General features: G+C 42.1%; 1 protein-coding gene across 3 annotated transcripts in view; it reads left to right on the top strand.

The window, feature by feature from the left end:
* EBF2 (EBF transcription factor 2) overlaps positions 1-18,917 on the top strand; it is a 120,367-nt gene that overhangs the window by 85,292 nt on the left and 16,158 nt on the right. For all 3 annotated transcript variants that reach the window (XM_021280896.2, XM_005513521.3, XM_005513523.3), the window contains exons 7-10: positions 3,610-3,691; positions 11,494-11,611; positions 13,371-13,501; positions 14,042-14,168. In XM_021280896.2, the coding sequence (XP_021136571.1) occupies positions 3,610-3,691; positions 11,494-11,611; positions 13,371-13,501; positions 14,042-14,168 (458 nt within the window). The remainder of the gene's footprint in view (positions 1-3,609; positions 3,692-11,493; positions 11,612-13,370; positions 13,502-14,041; positions 14,169-18,917) is intronic.

Here is an 18,917-nt window from a genome sequence, read left to right as displayed (position 1 = left end):
AGAAAGCACAAAAGGTGGAGAGGAAGGTTAGTTAAGATGTACAAACCGGAGTCGGGAGATGTGAGACCAGCGATGGGATGGGGAGCAATTCCCTCCCACTTTCCAGGTGTAAAACGGTGAGTTCCACCAAGGGCTGCAGAGGGGGTTTGTGAGGCAGAATTAATTGAAGTTTAAGCCCCATAGAATGGGGCTATAAAAACGCAAAGCATATTATCTATTTCTGTGGTTCCATGTGGTGAGACTAATCAGTCCCAGGTCTTGTGGCAGGGCTTTAAAAAACATTAATGGATTCTGTTGCATGCGGGACTGCTCTTTAGGGCTTCTGTCTGGTCCTGTTGAAGTCACAAGAAAGATCTGATGCCAAGAGGATTTGATTAAGGTTCTTCTTAATCATCTGAGATGGAGGATAAACACTCTCAAAGGTGTCGAATATGCGTTGTAATTGTAGCCATGTTTCTGAGTTGCCTCAGGTAGGTACAGAACGTAGTAACATAGACCAGGTGAGAGCAGGTGCAGTGATTGCTTTGGAAAGAGCTTGAGAGATGCGAGGTGGAAAGCTTGATTAGATGAGAGAGACAATATCAAAAAAAAGGATCAGTCTATTATAGTTACATCTTAATTAATCTTATGGCTCTGCATGAAGTTAGTCAGGTTCTCCATAGCGATGCCAGAGTTGTTGGTGGTAGTCGTTCAAAAGTCTTTAGGTTTCCCCCAGCGCCCTTGGATGCTCAACCCACAGCCAGTGCCGTCCTTAGGAAGGAACAAGGTCCTGCTAAGAAACATGAAAATGAGCCATTTTCTTAAATTCTGGCTTTTCTTTTTTTATGTCTCTGCAGGTTAAGGCCAAAAACTGGCTAAAGGTTCTCATTTAAAAAAATTAATAAAGCCTTTCTGCAATTCTCCTGTTACCCCTAAATCAGCTTCATTTTGTGCTAAACCTTCCCTCCTCTTTGCTCCCCCCAAGTCATTTTTGTTCTAACGCTGCAATAAATATTAATGCCTTTCCCAGATGCAACCACTGAAAATATATCAGTATATATAACGACCTACCAAATACTACATGCAGATGCCCAGTTGCAGCTAAAATTTGACTGGAGAAGAGGAGAAAAAGGGAGACGCGGTTCAACTAGAAGAAAGATAAACAGGTCTGAGCCCAGGCAATATATCTGAATATATCACCAGTGCTATAACCCAAGAGCAAAGGAAGATGAGGAATTCCTGATGCCCAAGTTGTGGTATCTTAAAGGTGCCCAATTTTCAGCAATTCCAGAAAGTTGAGCACCTTGAGGTTGGCTCAGATGGGACCCCCAGAATTGCTGTTGGTGAAACACCCGACAGCCCCGAGCGTTTGTGTGCTCAGTGCTATTTATTGCAAAGTGTTAGCGATGAGAATGCGTCTTGTAGGAGGCACAGAGCTCGGAGAGAAGGAGAGGTTTATTTTCTGTGTATTTTCAACGGAATCAGCACAGATCTAATTGAAATCCAAGTTAATTTTCACGGACGCTGCTGATTTACATTTGCTGGGGCTTTGAACCCCAATTTTCTGGAGACGTTGAGTATCAAATATGCATTTATCTCATTGCCGTGCAATGTTGCAGAGTTCAGTCTCGGATGCTGTTAAGCGTACATGCAGAATTTTTACCTTATAGCATCTGCCTTTCAGGGTGTGTGTAAATACAGAACCGCGGTGCCTGAGCTCTTCCCAACGTCGGCTCAGCCGACACAGCGAGTTCTCTGACTTCGCTCTCAATTTCTTCATCCTTTACTTTCCATGGAGCATTTTTCCATCTAGATGAACAGAGATGCAAGCACTTAAAACAATTAAAAAAGAACTTGCACATATTCCTGATTAATTTGATTATTTTTTTTTTAAACTAATAACTTCTTGTGGATTTTTGTTTGCAGTTATCCTCCAAAATAATCCGTTAACTCATTGATTTCCATGTGAAAGTTGCTTGCCTTGGTTTCTTTATATAGTTTGGTTACATTCCGCAGACTTTCCTTCCATAGATAGGAACATAAGGACTTTATGTATCGGCAAATATTTTTTGATGTGTGTGAGCAGGATAAAAAGGAGCGTTTGTGAGTAACGTTTCTGCCTCAAATCCTCCTGTGAATCCTCGGGTGTGCCGGCACGCATAGAGTTTTGCCTTCGGAAAACGTTCTTTCAGATAAAATCTTGCTTATGGAATCATTCAAATATCGGGGTCAGCACAGGACCTGGGACCGACACCCACGTCCCGATGAGCCGGCCAAGGGGATAAAATAACAACAGGCTGCAAAATGCACATGCAGAGAAAATAAGGATTTTCGGTGTTTTTTAAATGTTTCTGGGTGATTTAAGGAAAAAAAAAAAGAATGTTTTAATTTTAAAAGGATGGGTTTTACAACTGATTTTTTTATGACATTATCTGGGTCTTTTTTGCGGGTTCGGTTGTTGTCGTGAGGTTCTCGAAGGGTTTTATTTCTTCGAGCAACATATGAATGGATCAGATCCTTTGATTTTTATGCTTTTTTATATGTTCGGGGCAGATGGAAGAGAAATACCACGATATAAGCGCTGCGAAGAAAGTCGCAATAACAAGGGAGAGCGGCTTTCTGCTTTATTGTCTTGCGTTAGGACTATTTTGGCGGTTGTTGTTGGTAAACCCCAGAAAATATACATCTTTCTCCTTTAAAGTTCTAATTCAAGGCATGAATGTGTGAGTTCTGAAGGGACTTAGGGACTGCGGTAAAAAATCGTTGTCATAGTAACAGAAAGGGAAATAGGCCCGACTCACCTGGGACTTTAACTTACTGCAAAAGCGGGTTTTTTTTTAAGGAAAGCACTCAGCAAGCGAAATAAATAAAGAAATTGCTCTTTGTATTCTAAATCAATCCTTCCACTATTTATTTTTACTTCTATCCAAGTCTTTTTCCTTCTAAATCCATCCAAAAGCATCTGAGGAATTATTTTCAGTTGTAATTGTTGCGGTGAAACCCGTTTTGTCCGACAAATGGAAATTAAAAGAATCGCAGAAAATCTTTTCACTTGCGATGGGGTTTGCCAAAAATGTCTGAATTTTGGAGACGGGCTTGTTTTGGTTTTTATGCAAACAACGGTAGTTTTTTATGTAGTTTCTTTCCCTAAACTAAACCCATCGTCATGAGGAAATCTCATCAGCTTCTTCCGGGAGCTGCATTTGTTTCTGCGGGTTTTAATACGTTCTAAGGAGTTTCAAGGCTTATCTGCCTCAGAGTCAGTTTTTGTAGTTGTTACAATATTATCCTTCTATATTGTGTTCATGGAAAATCCCTTCGGACTGCAAAAAGAGCTTGTGTGCAAGGGAGAGATAAAGAAAGGGACTGAAATGGGGTGGTCAAACACACAGTGAGGAAACTGGTGCAAACGGGAGTGGATCTGGTGTTTGCAGTCATCATGGTTGTATTTACCTGATTTTTAACTTCATTTTTTAGGGTTTGGTTTTGTTATGCTTCTATTTTAGTAAGTTCTTACAGTCCTGATCTACTGATACACCGCTGTGTAAATCACTATGATATATGCTTTAAAACAGGATGCACCAACCCGTGTTTTGTTTAATAGGAGTGACATGTTCTTTCTCTTTCCAGATTCTTCTTAAAATTTTTTCTCAAGTGCAATCAGAATTGTTTGAAAACAGCAGGAAACCCAAGAGATATGAGACGGTTCCAGGTAAGTCTTATAAGGCTCAGCATTAAGCTGTCTTTTTCCCCTCTCCTCTCTCCTACATTGTTCATAATAAATATGACGACAGTATCTGATAAGCCATATCAGATATTGTTAAAGTTTTTTTTCCATTTGTTGTGTTTAAACCTTTCCCCCCCTCCTTTTTTTCCCGTCTTTTTTCCACTGTGAATCCCCAAAGGGTTGTGATGTTCTGTACCAACCAGCAGTGGATATTTGATTTGACACCCTCGGGCAAAGCTCTCGCACATCCAGCTGCCCACAGCGGGGATCGTGCTGGTGATACTCAGATGCCTCCCAATCTTTCAAAGTATCTCTGTACGTGGTACACAAGCAGCCTCCTCATTTCCCTCCATTCTTTCCGTCTCTTTTGCCGTTTAACTGTCTCGTGCCATTCCTTTTTTCTAAAAAAAATGGAGCCAAAATAGCGTTGGTCACTTTAAGACTTTAAGCAAAGCAAACAAGCCCCATGGGACCGTGACCCAGCTGCTTTGCAGTGAAATCTGCCACTGGTTTCATCAGCGCTGGCGCTGATGGATTGTGAATTCCAGCTTGGAAAAACACAGAAGGAGGTGAAGTGTGGCCGTGGTGAGGAGAGAGGCAGGCCCAGGCTCCCATCTTTCATTCCCTACCCTTTTAAGCAATTATCTTTAATAAAACAGTGTTTTACCTGCAGCTCAGCGCTCCCAACCATGTAAACTCACGCTGTTTATGGCCTGGATGTGGGAGAATGCAGGAGGAAGGTGATGCCCAAACCAACCCTCATGGGGTTGAGGGTCTGGATAAAGGATCCAAGTTGGCAGTTGGGGTCTGGCTTCTTCCCTTCAGCCAGTTCACAGTCCACCTCACTACCCGCTCATCCAGACCGCACTCCCTCAGTTTAGCTGTGAGGATGCTGTGGGAGACTGTGTCAAATGCCTTACTGGAGTCAAGGTAGATCATGTCCACCGCTCTGCCATCATCCATCCACCTTGTTATGTGCTCATAGAAGTCAATGAGGTTGGTCAAGCACGACTTCCCCTTGGTACGGCCATGTTGACTGCCCCTAATGACCCTCTTTGTACCCTATTTGTACCTCTATTTTGCTGCAGAACCAAATATATCCATTTTCAGTGGAGCAGGGCTTGTCAGCTCTCCAGGAGACATGAAGATCCTCATTTTTATGGTGCATCTTACTGGGTTCTTCCGTAACAACGGTTACTCATGGCTGGAAAAGCATCAAGTTAATGCTTCTGATTAGAGATGGGTGTGAAGCCCCAGTTTGGGCTGGGTTTGGTTGATAGCCAAAGTTCCAGGGCGTTGGGATCCAGTCTCTGAGCCTCAGCCTCACTTCTACATACAAGATTTGGGTTTTTAAAAATTATAATTACAATATATTAAACTAAATTAAATGTTAGATTTCACTTACATCACACTTATTTAAAAGAAGAGGGAGGTGAGGAGAAAAAAGGATTGAAAGGTTACATTAACACTGCATTGTAAATTTAATACAGTTCCAGATGCCTGAAGAGGGTTTTTTTTATTTAGTATAATTCTTTAGTTTGGAGAGCAACACCAGCTGCTTTGTGATCACGTTAACTATGGGAAATTTGCTATGATATTAAGTAGAACATTAAAGATACAATGAAAATCTCTTTTTTACAATCATATACAAAGGTTGTCTTCTGTTGAAAACAGTGTTATACCTCAGAAGGTAAAGGATATGTGATAATGATTTTATTTGGTTTATTTCCCCCAGTAATAACATAATTTTATTGCAAATCACTCACTACTTCAGTGGCTAAAGCAGGGAAAGAGAGTCTTTCTAGAACTAATGGGTATTTTCATGGTTACTTGATGGCTGCCCAAATGTGTATGTAGATTGAGTAATACGTCCTTGTGAATTTAACTGAAGCAAATATTGATTATTTATCAATTACAATATTTCTGAATTGAGGTTGTCGTGGAAAGCTCAAACAAAAAGCATTTTAAAATCATAGTGCTGACTATTGGAGTTCAGCTAGTCTGCAAATCTGAGTTTACATAGGTATTGTCATTACTGTCATTGCTATATTCCCAGGGAATGATTCTCCCAGGAACAGAATGTTTTTAAAAAAATGATACCTCCATTTAATGAGGACTTCTCGAGAACTTGATTGAAGCCCAATGATACTTAACGGTAACGACCGGTGTGTAATGGGGGACAATAATTCCGTGGCATTAAGATGAGGCACTTCAGCTCAAATGCTTCAGCTGAGATTTGGTGCTAACGCATTAGACTCCTGTTGACTGGGAATTTTGCTTCATCCACTCACACGCTGATTAAACAGATCCTACGGTGCAAGGCAACAGAACATCGATATCAACAACGGGTGTCTGAACCAACGTGCTTTTTTAGAAACAACAAGAGGAAGGTCAGCAATTGCCCTCTGTTTTCAGCAGAAATCGTGACATGAAGTGTTTCCTGGCAGGTGTCCCCCTCTAGGTGCTCTAGGGAGACAGAGAAAGGCAAAATAACAAGGTGTGTCCCTGGGGAGATTCCCGCCTGAGCTCAGAGTGGTTGGATCGGTTCATCACCAGGTTGAGAATTCCCCCAGCCAGCCTCTGTGCAGCTCTGAAGGATCCGTGTCGTTCAGGAGAAAGGAAAATGGGTAAGAGTGTGAGTTAGGAATGTAGACTGGAAGAAACAAAAAGCGATAGCAAGAATAAAACATAACTGGTCTAAATCAAAATCCTTTTCAGGCTGGTGATGAAAAAACATGCTAGAGCCCCATGGTAGGATTTTGCATGTGGATAGAAATTGGTGAACTGTTGTTAAAGAGTTGAATACCACATGGACTAATGTCATTATGGGAGATTAATGTCCCGGGTATAGGTTGTGAAGCAAATGCAACTGGTATCAGCAGAGTCTAGAGCTGTTACTAGGTGGCAGATTTCTCCGTCGAATAAAGGTGACGTTATTTTAGATTCTATATGAGTAAGGGAAGGACTGACTACAACTGCAAAAGAAAAACCACTCAAGGAGCTTAATGTGTTCAGATCTTTAGACCAAATAGCCATTGTGACAGTGAGTTGCCAGAGTTGTGTGTTGTCTCTAAAAAACAAAGCACAGATGAGATTCTCCCACGTCTCAGGTAAGCTTTGCCAGTAAAAACAAGGATGCGTTGGTACCAATGTACTCCACTGGTTTCTTCTTGAAATGGGAACAGGTGCAGGAATGGATCATTAAGGTGATGGGGGAGTGGACAAATGCTTGGCTCAAATATTTTAGTGATATGCACTGAGAAGGGACATGACTGCAGTCTAAAAATATCCTAAGGTAGATTGGAATGGGGAATAATAATTGTAAAACTAGTGTTAAGTATTAACTGACTAAGAATAAATTTAGGCAGTAAACCATAAATCCACTGACCATCAGGATGAGCAGGCTATAAAACAAGAGGAGTACCAAAGGCAAAGGCCTGAAATAGTTGAAGACAATTTTATAAAAGTAGCTACATGGTTTGGTTGTCTGTAACCGCGGGAGATGAGGTGTCAGTGACCAGGAATTATCTCCTACCCAAAATGAAGGCGACGTGCACAGAATCCCAGAATGTCAGGAGTCAGAAGGGCCCTGGCAAGCTCATCCAGTGCAATCCCCCCATGGAGCAGGAACACCCAGATGAGGTTACACAGGAAGGTGTCCAGGCGGGTTGGGATGTCTGCAGAGTAGGAGACAACCTGGGGTTGTTCCTACCCAGATGCAAGACTCTACACTTGCCCTTGTTCTATTTCATTGAATATTTCCTTGCATGCTTTTTTCTGGTAGTTACAGTTTCCTCAGGATCTCAGGGAGGATTTCCCAAAAAATCCAATGGAAGTTCTGAGCAGAAGGAGGCTGCTGGCATTTTTCATATTGTTTATCTTATTCCTAATCCAACTATGAAGCAAACATTATATTCTAGCATCTACTTCCGTATTACTCGCTCTACCAAAATGTCTATTGACATCAATGGCTCCGGAGCCCTGTCCAAGTGAAGCCAGCAGGATGAGGCCTGACATATTTTCTTCCACCCAGCTGGAAAATAATAATAATGATACTAATTTTTTAAATCCTCATAGTAGTTATTCTTTTGAAAAGTTAAAATAACATGGTACTGTGACTAGAGAGTTATAAGGGAAAGTGCATCAGGAATGTAATATTGTTTCCAGATGTACAATGTCATAAAGAATTTTTTCCACACTTGGAATGGTAACAGGAATTTTTTGAGAGAGATCATTTACACGGTGATGAGATGTGTTACATGTAAGTAAATGCCTGTATGCCTGGAATGTTTGTACCATATGTCTAAATAGGTGTCTATGAGTGATACAGCTTCTATATAGATGATGATGTGGATTTACTTGCATGTATGTGATTTGAAGAGAACCATACTTTAGAATATAGAAATACTGATATAATATATAGGGGGCGGGGGGGAAGTTGTAGTACCCGGGTAAAGGTTTGTAAAGAAATACAACACCTTGAACTGTGCTGGGAAGGGAAAGAGCAGCTCGGAGAACCTGAGTCTGACATGATAAAGACAGTTTGTCTGAATGTCATGGAAGGTGAACCCGCCTGGTTTTTGTGCAGGGATTACATTACAGAAACCCACCTGGGAAACAAAACATAATGTGCAGCTACAACACACACATTTCTTCAGTACTGCTGGAGAATCGTTGGTTTATGTCTGTGGCTTCATAACTAAAAACAAGACCCTTGCAGATTAGCAGAGAGAATCTTAAGAGCTGCCAAAACCTCTGCGTAGAGGCCTGTAACCCCCTCACTATTCTAGAGGTGGAACCTGCCCTCGGATGGATGAAGGAATAGCACATTGACCTATTTCTTGCTTGATTGTTGTCCTCTAAAACTTGACAGAGGTGACAGGTCGATCCAGCTGTTGGGTGGCTCAAAATCATTAGTCTTTATGCTGCCTGTGTCAAATTTGCCCTCAGCTACAATTAACAGAACCCATGGCCTACCTGCCATATTTTGATGTTCTCAGATCGTTCCCTTAGGATTATATTTTGCATTAACTACTGATTTTAGGGAAAAGATCATCAACTGAATAAGCATAGAAGCCAAATTATCATACACAAGAAGTGCCATCAGATCAGGAAAAGAAAAGCGCACCAAAATAATTTGTCAGTAATTTGCCGCTGCTGTGGACAAATCTGAGAACTTAAATCTCCAAGGAAGTTTGCACATCACCTTTCACTGGCACGAAACAGAGGTTAAAAAAAAGATGCCCAAACTGTTTTATGATGTTAGGAGAACAAGTGCTATTGATAAATACACATTCAGAAGGGTATTGGCAAAAATGCATAGAAATGGTTAACAAGGTAATGGTAAGAAACGTTGACCTTGATTTGTTTAGCTAAGATGTAAAGATTTTTGAAGGTCAAAGGTGTTCTTGTGTAGTGTTTTGGAGTCTAACTGTGTCTGACCCTCTAACATTAAGCTGCTGTGGCCTGCAGTTTTGAAGAGTGAAGCAAAGCAGGGGGAAGGAGAGAAGGGGGAGAGCGCAGGAAATGGAGTGAGGTGTTTCAGGAAGTTGTCAGGAGTTGACTGATTGATTCCAGATGGAAAGGGTCACCCGTCCTGACCCAGGACATACTCACTGGGGGAAAGCAGTTGGCTTGTGAAAGGGAAGGGCCTGGGAGTTAGAGACCATCGTGGAATGTGCATTCCTCTTCCTTTTATCCATAAAACATTGGGGTTCAGTCTTTGGTATAAAACAATTCCATTATCATCTCCATCAGGTTCAGAATGACTGGAGCAAAGTGAGGACGTTCAGTAGTTTTCATGTCTGTAATCTCACGTGTTCTTAGTGCACATCATTGCTAATGAGTTGGCCAGCAGTGTTGTGGCAAAGACGACAAAGGTCTCTGCTGAATTTCAACAGTACCTTAGAGATTTCTGCAAATGAGCTTCGCGACTTGGAGAAGGTTCTGGTCCAGATCTGAACTTTGCATTTGGTCCAGTCGCCACGAACACTGTATTTATTTACCCTCGGTCCCAGGCTGTGAAACGCCAAGTGGCTTTGACCCTCCTGTGATGAATGGGAGAGGTAAATAAGAATGGAGCTGCTCATGGAGAGAGGTCTGGAAGTGCATCTTCTGTTCCTGCGGGCTCAGGGAGCAGAGGATGCTCAGCACTTGTCCCCTGAACACAGGGCTGGTTCTTGTTGTTTCTCAAGGAACAGGATCTCAACAATTTCTGAAATGTTGCTCTTGTATTGAGCGCAACACACCCCACCGGTTATTCAAACAGGGAACGCGTGTATACTTGAAGTCTGCGTCTATTATAAAGATCTCATTGAAGAGCATGTGGGTGTGTGTTTATCGCATACGTACCTTGTGTATGTGAGGTCAGATATGTATATATTGTATAGTGTAACTGTATATATATGATATGCTTTTTATTTACATTTGGTTACAATTTAAACACTTGTCGTAAATATTTCAGACACTGGAATAATTCAGGTCTATTCCCCTGTTGCCATAGTGTGCTCCGCGCTGGCCAGCCAGAGATGAAAATTTATTTCCATTGTTTAACGGAAAATAATGAAGTGCATCTGAGTGGGTTCAGCTATGTCATGCGGGAAATGTTCACTTTGGACAGGAGTCTCACTCCACCCAAATGCGCAATGATGAAATCAGTTGGCACACAAAAGCAACACATTTTGTGACAGGAATGCTTGAGAAGTATAAGAGTACAGTATGACAAGAGCCTTTTGGAATGAATTAAACTTGTCTTAAGAAAGAAAGGATTCTTTAAGCTAGCATAATCCTGTAGGAGGGCAAGGTTTTCTTGCTATATGCTGAATATAGTTTCATCAACAATTGGAGCTTGGCATTCTCTTATTAGGACAGCTGTATCTGTGAAAATCCATGAACATGTCCAGGGGCAGATTCTCCATAGCTGTGAATTACTGTAGCTGAGTGGAGTTAAGCTAATTTACACCAACTGATAGTTGAAACCTGAAAGTTTCAATAAGATGCATCGTCTTTCAGTAGTTAAAAAGCAGTTTGCTCATTTTTTTTATTTCCTGAGAGTTTGTGGTTTAAATGCACAATGTATTTCCGGATTTATAGGACTTACAGGTTTGGATATTGTATTGTAAAGGGAAAACTAAGTGGGATTAATTAACCTATACAGTTCCTTCCTCTAAGAATTCATATGCTCCTGGAGCCCAGCAACATGAGTCATGGAGGCGAAGGTTTTAAAACTGCTGCTTGATCTGGGCTCCTCAGGCTCAGATGATTTTCAAGAGGCACTAAGCACACGTATACCAAAAGCCAGACGCGATATGAGGTACCGCTTTCACATAGGAAGAGTTTCCATTTTGCTCAGTAATGGAGAGCTGCGTTTTGCAAGCAGATGCAGATCTGCGTGTGCATGGTACAGCAGATGGCTCTGGATCTGCGTGTTTGTACGCGATGCAAAGTCGCCGTGGTGCTCTGCAGCCTGCCCTCCTGCTCGGGATCACAGACATCAGCCCTGCACGGCGCATCTAGGAAACTACACTTAGGGCCATCTGCAGCAGATAGTTCATTATCCAGTAAGAACTTTATACGGCCCTTAGGATGCTATGTTAAATGGAATTAACGCATAGAATGAAGGCTGACAATATTTTCTCCCCTTCTTATTCAGGAGTAAACCCTGCAGGACGTGATGCCATTTTGCAAGCAGAACGGGGGTTTAACTAAAGTGAATAATTAATACTTAAGTGGAATTTCAAAGTAAATTGTTTACCTGCCTCCTTTTTCTTCTCTTTCTAAATATCCAGGTTGTGCTATCGACAACAGTGAACGTGGATGGGCACGTGCTGGCGGTGTCTGACAACATGTTTGTTCACAACAACTCCAAGCATGGACGGAGAGCAAGGAGACTCGACCCCTCAGAAGGTAGGAGATTTGTGTGAAGAACAGTATGCAAACCAATGCAAAAGCATATTACCCATTCTTCAATTTCTGTTTGTTTTCAGGAGGGAAAGAGCTAAGGGGCAACTACAGAACCTCAGGGGGTTTGGAGAAGGAAGAGGCAGGAAAGCAGGGTCTACTGTACTCAAAATTTGATCCCCTTGACATCTAAGAGACTAGCCGCCCCACCACCCCCGCAATTTGCTAATTAGTTTGTACTGAAACGATGAAAAAATAGAAACATGAAGTATTATCTACATTTCAGCCTCTCATTCAGATGGGATAGATTTGATTTCAGGCAAATTAGGCAACCTGACATCTTAGTTAAACAGAACTGTTACAGCACAAGATGTGTATGAAAAAGTGTCACCAGTTCCCTTAAACAAACTATGCGCGAAGCGTAACAATGCACAGAAGGAAAGTGACACTAATTGATTTTAGTTTGTTTGGCTAAGCGAGACTCATGGCCATCTACAGGGATGGGTTTTGGACTATATTAAAGCAATTACAAATACTTGTATCTGTTCAACTTCAAACCGGTTGGCCCCTCCTTTCCCTCTTCCCGTGCATTCATTACCACAGCATTCCACCTCTCACACAAACGGTACCCAAAATTGCTAGAAAATGCTATCTGCGTCTCCTTTTCCCTCCCCTGCAGCTAGTGAAAGTGAGAAGAGCTGCTGATGTTAGTAGAAAAGACAAGCAAGGATATTATTTCATTATAATGTTTTGCTGCCCCACTTCTTAACCGTGCCCTATATCAACCTAAAAGAAGAATTAATGAACTGGAAGAAAATGATTGAATCAGTAAAGAATTCCGAGTGGTGTTAATTCTCCCCCAGCGGGCAGTGAAATGGTAGAAGGAAAATCCCAGGATTCCTAGGCTAGGAAGCTATCCAGTTTTTCCTTGACTGATTGGATGTGATTGACTGGCTGTTCAAAGGAGTCTCGTGTTTTTGGAGCGCTGCCAAAGTTCCCCTCCACCTCTGACCCTGTCAACATTGGGAATGGAGTGATGGATTGACTTTGGTTATGGCCTGGAAACCATATTGGGTTCCTGATGGGATGTATAGTCCAGAGGCCTTGAACATATGGAAGAGAGGAAAAAAAAATTGTACTCTATAAAATCAAGAAAATTATTAGAAATTGTCTCCTGATAGGAATTGGAGGAAACCTTTGAAATTTTGTATCTTTTTTACCTATTGATAAACTTAATAAATCTTAATCTACCTCTTTCCACAGGGTTTAGATTTGTTTGATCGTATGATAATGGGGGGGGAGTTAACAGCCTCTGCACAATCATTTAGGTGTCTCATTTTTACACCCACTACAGTTGGCCTAATAGGCTTTAATGACACCATGTTAAGTGCCAGTAATGAATAGGCAAGTAATTAACACTAGCAAGGCAGAAAACATATTTTTATTTATTTATTTATCTATTTATTGGGCTTGGTGGGATGATGCAGCAGCCTTCATGGGTGAGTGGCCGGAGGGGACTCGTCCCAGGTCTTTGTCAGCTCTGAGGAATTCACAATTCACGCCAGCCGTGAAGCTGCGGGAACACCAGGACTGGACAGGTGAAGCTACAGCTCATATCAGGATGACTTACGACTCCTTAACGTGCACAGTTGTCTGCACCCATGTGTTGCGAGGGTTTCCACACAGTATTGTGAACAATCTCAAAGCTGCGTGGGGGGAAAAAACCCATAACGTGGTGCTCTGATGTCCTTTTTGTCTCGTTTAGCCACACCGTGCATCAAAGCGATCAGCCCAAGCGAGGGCTGGACTACAGGGGGAGCGATGGTGATCATTATTGGAGACAACTTCTTCGATGGGCTGCAAGTTGTGTTTGGAACCATGCTCGTATGGAGTGAGGTAGGTAGAGATTCCTCCCTGAAGCTCTTCTAAGGAAAATGGAGGTGGGGACAGTGTTAATTCCCATTCCAACAATGGTACTAAAGTGGTGGCATGTAAGACAGGCCATGCAAACCTGTGTGAAGGAAATTCACGGAACACATTTTGTCTGTGGAACTCCTTTCTCTGTGGTGTTATTGAGGCCAACGGCTTGGTAATATCCAAAACAGAAAATTCTAGGCACCTGGAGACAGGTAAAAGTAAAGAAATAAAGCAAGGGTTAGAGTTTGGGAAGGAGAAAGAATTCCCTCTGGGCCCAGAAATAAGCTGGCAAATAACCAATGGGCATAACCAGCACAATTTTCCTGACTAAAATTTATCCTAAAATGGGTCTTGCCCTCCTGGAGGCAAGAAACTAGATCAGAGGCATCACTTGCCTGATCTATAGTGTCTTCAGGAATAACCAACGCATTTACTTGTTAAGGATGTTTGGAGAGTGTAAAGTGAATGCGGGGGGAATAACGTGGAGATAATCATGCCTCTCCTTTTATTATTTCCCAGCTTATCACGCCTCATGCCATTCGAGTTCAGACACCTCCACGTCACATTCCCGGAGTGGTAGAAGTGACATTATCATACAAATCCAAACAGTTCTGCAAAGGTGCACCGGGCAGGTTTATTTACACAGGTAGGTGATGGTGATTTACACTGGAGGAGCTGAAGCTCAGAGCCTCTTCGTTTTGGTAATCAGTATTGACGACTCTCAGCTTTATCAATGTATTTATTTATTTATTTAGCCTCCTGCTGTTTGGAGGCCACTCTGGTAGTTGTGGCATTTGAACATGTGAGGAGATAACTTGACTGTTGTGCAGAGGTGTTGAGGGACTGTTCCTACACGTTAATACTTTTTCCCGATTGTTGTGGTGTGGATATGCCTCTAGGTACATTGAGCGTACAGGAATATGATAGCATCGTTCTACATACTGGAAAATGTTTTATTTATAACCATATTTATTTTACATTTCCCTAAATGGATATGTGCTCTTGGTACCTGTGCTGCAAAGGTTTAGGGATGGAGCGATACAGAGATGAGTAATAGAAATGGGCATTCCTCTATGAAGAAAAGTCATCTCCTTATTGTAAAAACTGGTTTAAGTGCAAGACTTACTTGCACCATCTAGGGCGGACGTGAGTCCGCCTGCAGTGCAGCTTTTTGCCATGTTAATTAGAGAGCTTCCACAAAAAGGGACATGAAGTGGATGTCAGAGCCAGCAGAAGAAAGTTAAATATACTATCCCTGTTTTCCTGCTGTTATTGGCATAGGGATATCTGTTAGCGTTCTGAGGGGCGAGTGGGTGCTTACTGCCATATGTTACAAAACAGCGTTTCACAGAAGACACCGAGCTGTTAGAGCGAGGGTAGAACAGACAACTTTTCAATCTGTCTGTTCAGGAACCTGCAGTTCTCCCACCATGGCAGGCAAAATGATAAACACAGCTATTAGGTGGAGGCTCACCTGTGTAATCAATTCCCCAGGTTGTTGGTGCTAAGAGTGATGAAAACAACTTCTAAGCTATGAAAATAACATGGTGGCATTTTTTTTTCTTTCGGCGGAATCAGAAAACCGTGGCCCTGCTGTGCCGTATGCAGGCAGGTCCTTCCACCTCTAGGTTTTCTTCAGACCGTCCCCAGCAAGTTTTGAGCCTTTTGACCAATTTCTGTCTGTTTTGATCGGAAAAGCAGGAGCATCACAGATGCACTTTTGGGAAAACGGAAGGATCGGAATGAACCCCGCACTTAAAGAAAGGGTGAAGAGCTCAGCCACGTTCTCAGCCAGTAGAGAAGCCACCAGAAAACAGCCTTAGGAAACCAGGTTGTCTAAATGCCCCTGTCCACAGAACGTGTGTGTGTCCATAGCTCCTGTGAAATATACTCAGCAGCACCACAGAAATGCAGCTATTTTTTGGCTAGAGTGTAGCAGACAATCATATCAAATAATGAAGAGGAAAGTTTAATAGACTTTATAATTATTGGTAAGGTAGTCCTGTGCATCATAATGAAAACCTGTTTTTTTTTTCACGATAATTGATAATTTTTTAATGATAATTTTTGTGATACTTTTAGTACCTTCTATTGCAATATATTCCTCTGAGCTGTCACCAAGTTTATAGAAAACAAATCAGAGAGTGCAGTAGGCTTGGAGACACAAAGAAGACCACTTCGCTCTTGAATTGTATGTAGTTACAATTATATAGTAAATGAGAATTTCTCCTCTAAATAGCTCCCCTTTACCTTCAGCCAGCACTTGGCAAAAACCTGAGAAATGCAGAGGTATTAACATCAAGCCCGGGAGACTGAAAAGTGTGAAATCCTGCAAACTAAAAGCACGGGAAGATGTAGTTCTGTCAGAACTAATAACAGCAGCAACAACCATCAGGGTCATGTTAGATTAAGTCCTTCATAATTATTAAGTGCTGAGATACAACCTCAGATGAAAAGCACGGAGGGTCAAGTCATATGAAAAATACTGCGTAGCTGCCTATAGGTACTTCACAGGTGTAACAAGAATAATTATTGCTATAAAACCAGACCTCAGTGGGGGCCTCACCGCATCCAACATGGGCAACCAGTTACAGAACGACACGTGTTTCCATTTCATACGAGACATCGCCGCAGTACGGTGGAGAGAGATTAACTACAGGGAAGCTGGAGATAGGGAGACAGATCTCTCAGGTTCTAGTAATGTATTTTAATCACCAATACCCTTGTAAAACATGGAACGGATAAACAAGGATCTTATTTAGTGTTGTGGGTGGCTGCTTGTGCCCTCAATATTAAGACAGAGTGTAGCAAAAATCGAGAGAAATAGCTTGTTATATGTCATTGGCAGTTGCTGAACCAACTTAACTACTTTAGTAGTTATTTCTAGACTTAGAGCAAGAGATAAGAAGTCTATTTTTAAATCAACCACAACTAAACATTTAGTCCCTGTCTGTACCTTAATCTGGTGAGAATAAAGGTTACACATACATCTCCATGTTTCGAATTACTTAAAGAAAAGTCAGCTCTTCCTATAACAGTGAGACATTTGTTCTCTGCTCCTGATCTAGCAGTAGCCTCATATTCCACCTTTAATACTACACAAATTCAAACTCTGCCACTGTAAGTAGTTGCATTATAGTTCCCTTGACTTTAATAATGCTTACATCAATTTACGCCAGCTGAGGATATGTCTCGTAGGCTTTCATATCTTCAGCTGGATCACAGCTCTGCATTTACTTTGTCAGAGAGATGCTAACCTGGAAATGTGTATATCAGGGAGATTTTGAACATAATTTTCCTTGCTGAGCAGAAATCCTCCAGGGGTTGACTTGTCAGAGCAACGCAATATAAAATAATCTGTAGGATATGTTGGGCTCCCGGGTCGTGCTGTATCAGTCTCTGTGCCAGCTGCCACGGATAGGAGGGTCTGGTTTGCTAAAGCTTGTAAGTAGATTTGAGAAGGTGGGAAACGACGTTTATGAGCATGCAGTGAGCTCTACAAACTGGAAGAGAGAGTTTGCTTGGGCAGAACACAACTGATGGGCACAAAGAGATCACGGAGAACAGCTCCTGCCCCTGCTTTAGCCTCTGAAAGACACAGGCGACAGGAGGCATGGTGGGGTGTTTGGAACAGCTCGTACCAGCATGGCAAATACAACATGAGCCCTTCTAGCAGCGTCCTCCCAACTAGAGCACAGCGTACACCTTGGAGTAGGCTGTGAGTACCTCCTAAACCCAGGATTAGCACAATTACAGCAAGCGAGCTTCTGTAGCCAGCAGCATGAAAGTGTTTTATCGTGTAGGGTGAACACCAAGCATCTCTTTACTGTTGGTTTGAGTGAAGGTTGTCACTAGTACAAAGTTGGAATTCAAGCCTTTAAGGCCACTGGTGCCTTTTTCTCTCTGTTAACATGTAAGACGGTCGGGCATTGCACTCCAAATACTATATGTGTCCTCTGGCTCTGTTTTCTGAGTTCCAGATATTTCTAGAGGTTCCTGTGCTTGGTTTCTTTTGTTCGTGCTTTACAAACAGAGGACTTGCTGCCCTTTGGTGTGCAAAGAAGAGCTGCAGAACTTTGCTAAGGTCCTTACATGTGTCCCCTTGGTTGGCAGAGAGGGAGAGCGCCCGATATCACAACGAGCTGTCGCTCACGGGAAACCGTGCAGATCTTCATAACATCATCTTCCTCCAACAGTCTTATGTGCTTTGAAGAGTGGTGAAATAATTAATACTTTAAATGTCAGCACTGTTGTCGTTGGGTATCGCGGTTGGTCCCCGTTGAGATGAGTGGGGCTGAGCTGTTGTTTCAGGTTTTGCAAATGCAGACAGGTGTCACGGCATCAGTTGCTCAAGTGTGAGGGTTTTATTCCAGTGGGTCAGGGTGGCTGGAGACCTGTATTTCAGAGGAAATCACGGGCTGGGGAGGGTACGGAACAGTATAGAAGAGGAAGCACTGTCTGCGAGCCCTGTTGTAACTAAGTGGGGCAGCCTGGGGGGCATTTAGAGCCCTCCCCACTGCCGACTGCAACAATTCTGTTGTTAGAACAGTTATGCCAGGGTGAAGTTTATAGACTATATAGCAATTTGGCTTATTCAGCAGACGATTGCTCCTTTTTGATTACATTATAGCACGTCATGCCCAATTTTTTAAACTGTTCTCCGGGAAATTCAAGAGACCCCTCGTCCTGGAACGCTGGGTTTGGGACTCGCCAAGGGGATTCTGCTGTGTCTGGATCAGTTTTCTTAGGGGTTGCATTTCAGATATCTGATTTATAGGAGATAACGAGCAGCCTCCTTCTGTGTCAGATGGTCTCCGAATCCATGAATCCAAAAGCATTTCAATGTCATTTTGGCATATTTCTATATAACACATAGATAAATGATCACTGAGCCAGTAGCTCTTCTCCATGGAAGTGATATTGTGGTGAGACTGTTTAAACTTGCTGGTGGATCCTACACGTTGCTGTTCAGCTGAACAGGCACCATTTACTTCTACAACCACTGGATGTTGGTTTGTAACAGGATTTCAGGACAGAGATATTTTTGTTTCATTAATGAGTAAAACCATTAGTGGGCAATTGTGCTGCAAGCTGTACAGAAAACATCTTGTGCTGGAAGACATAATATAGACATCGATTCCAAACGGCTGAGTTCTTCTTAAAACCATTTAACGTTGTTGAGAAACGATTTGCTGCTGTTTATCTATCAGAATGAAAATGCCCGTGTCAATCCATTGGAAAAATTTTTGTTGAATAATAGCCAATTTCTTCTTCCTGAATTAGCATTTTGTATATTCCCATTAGCTATTTTTAGTGAAGTATGTATACATATATGTCTAAATTAATATATATTTTATGTTGCTTTTGCTTAGCTCAAGATCTATAACTTAACTGA

The sequence above is a fragment of the Columba livia genome, chromosome 25, assembly GCF_036013475.1.
Source record: "Columba livia isolate bColLiv1 breed racing homer chromosome 25, bColLiv1.pat.W.v2, whole genome shotgun sequence".
Taxonomy (NCBI): Eukaryota; Metazoa; Chordata; class Aves; order Columbiformes; family Columbidae; genus Columba; species Columba livia.
Note: the sequence above shows the minus strand (reverse complement) of the source record. Positions and strands in the feature narration are given on the sequence as shown.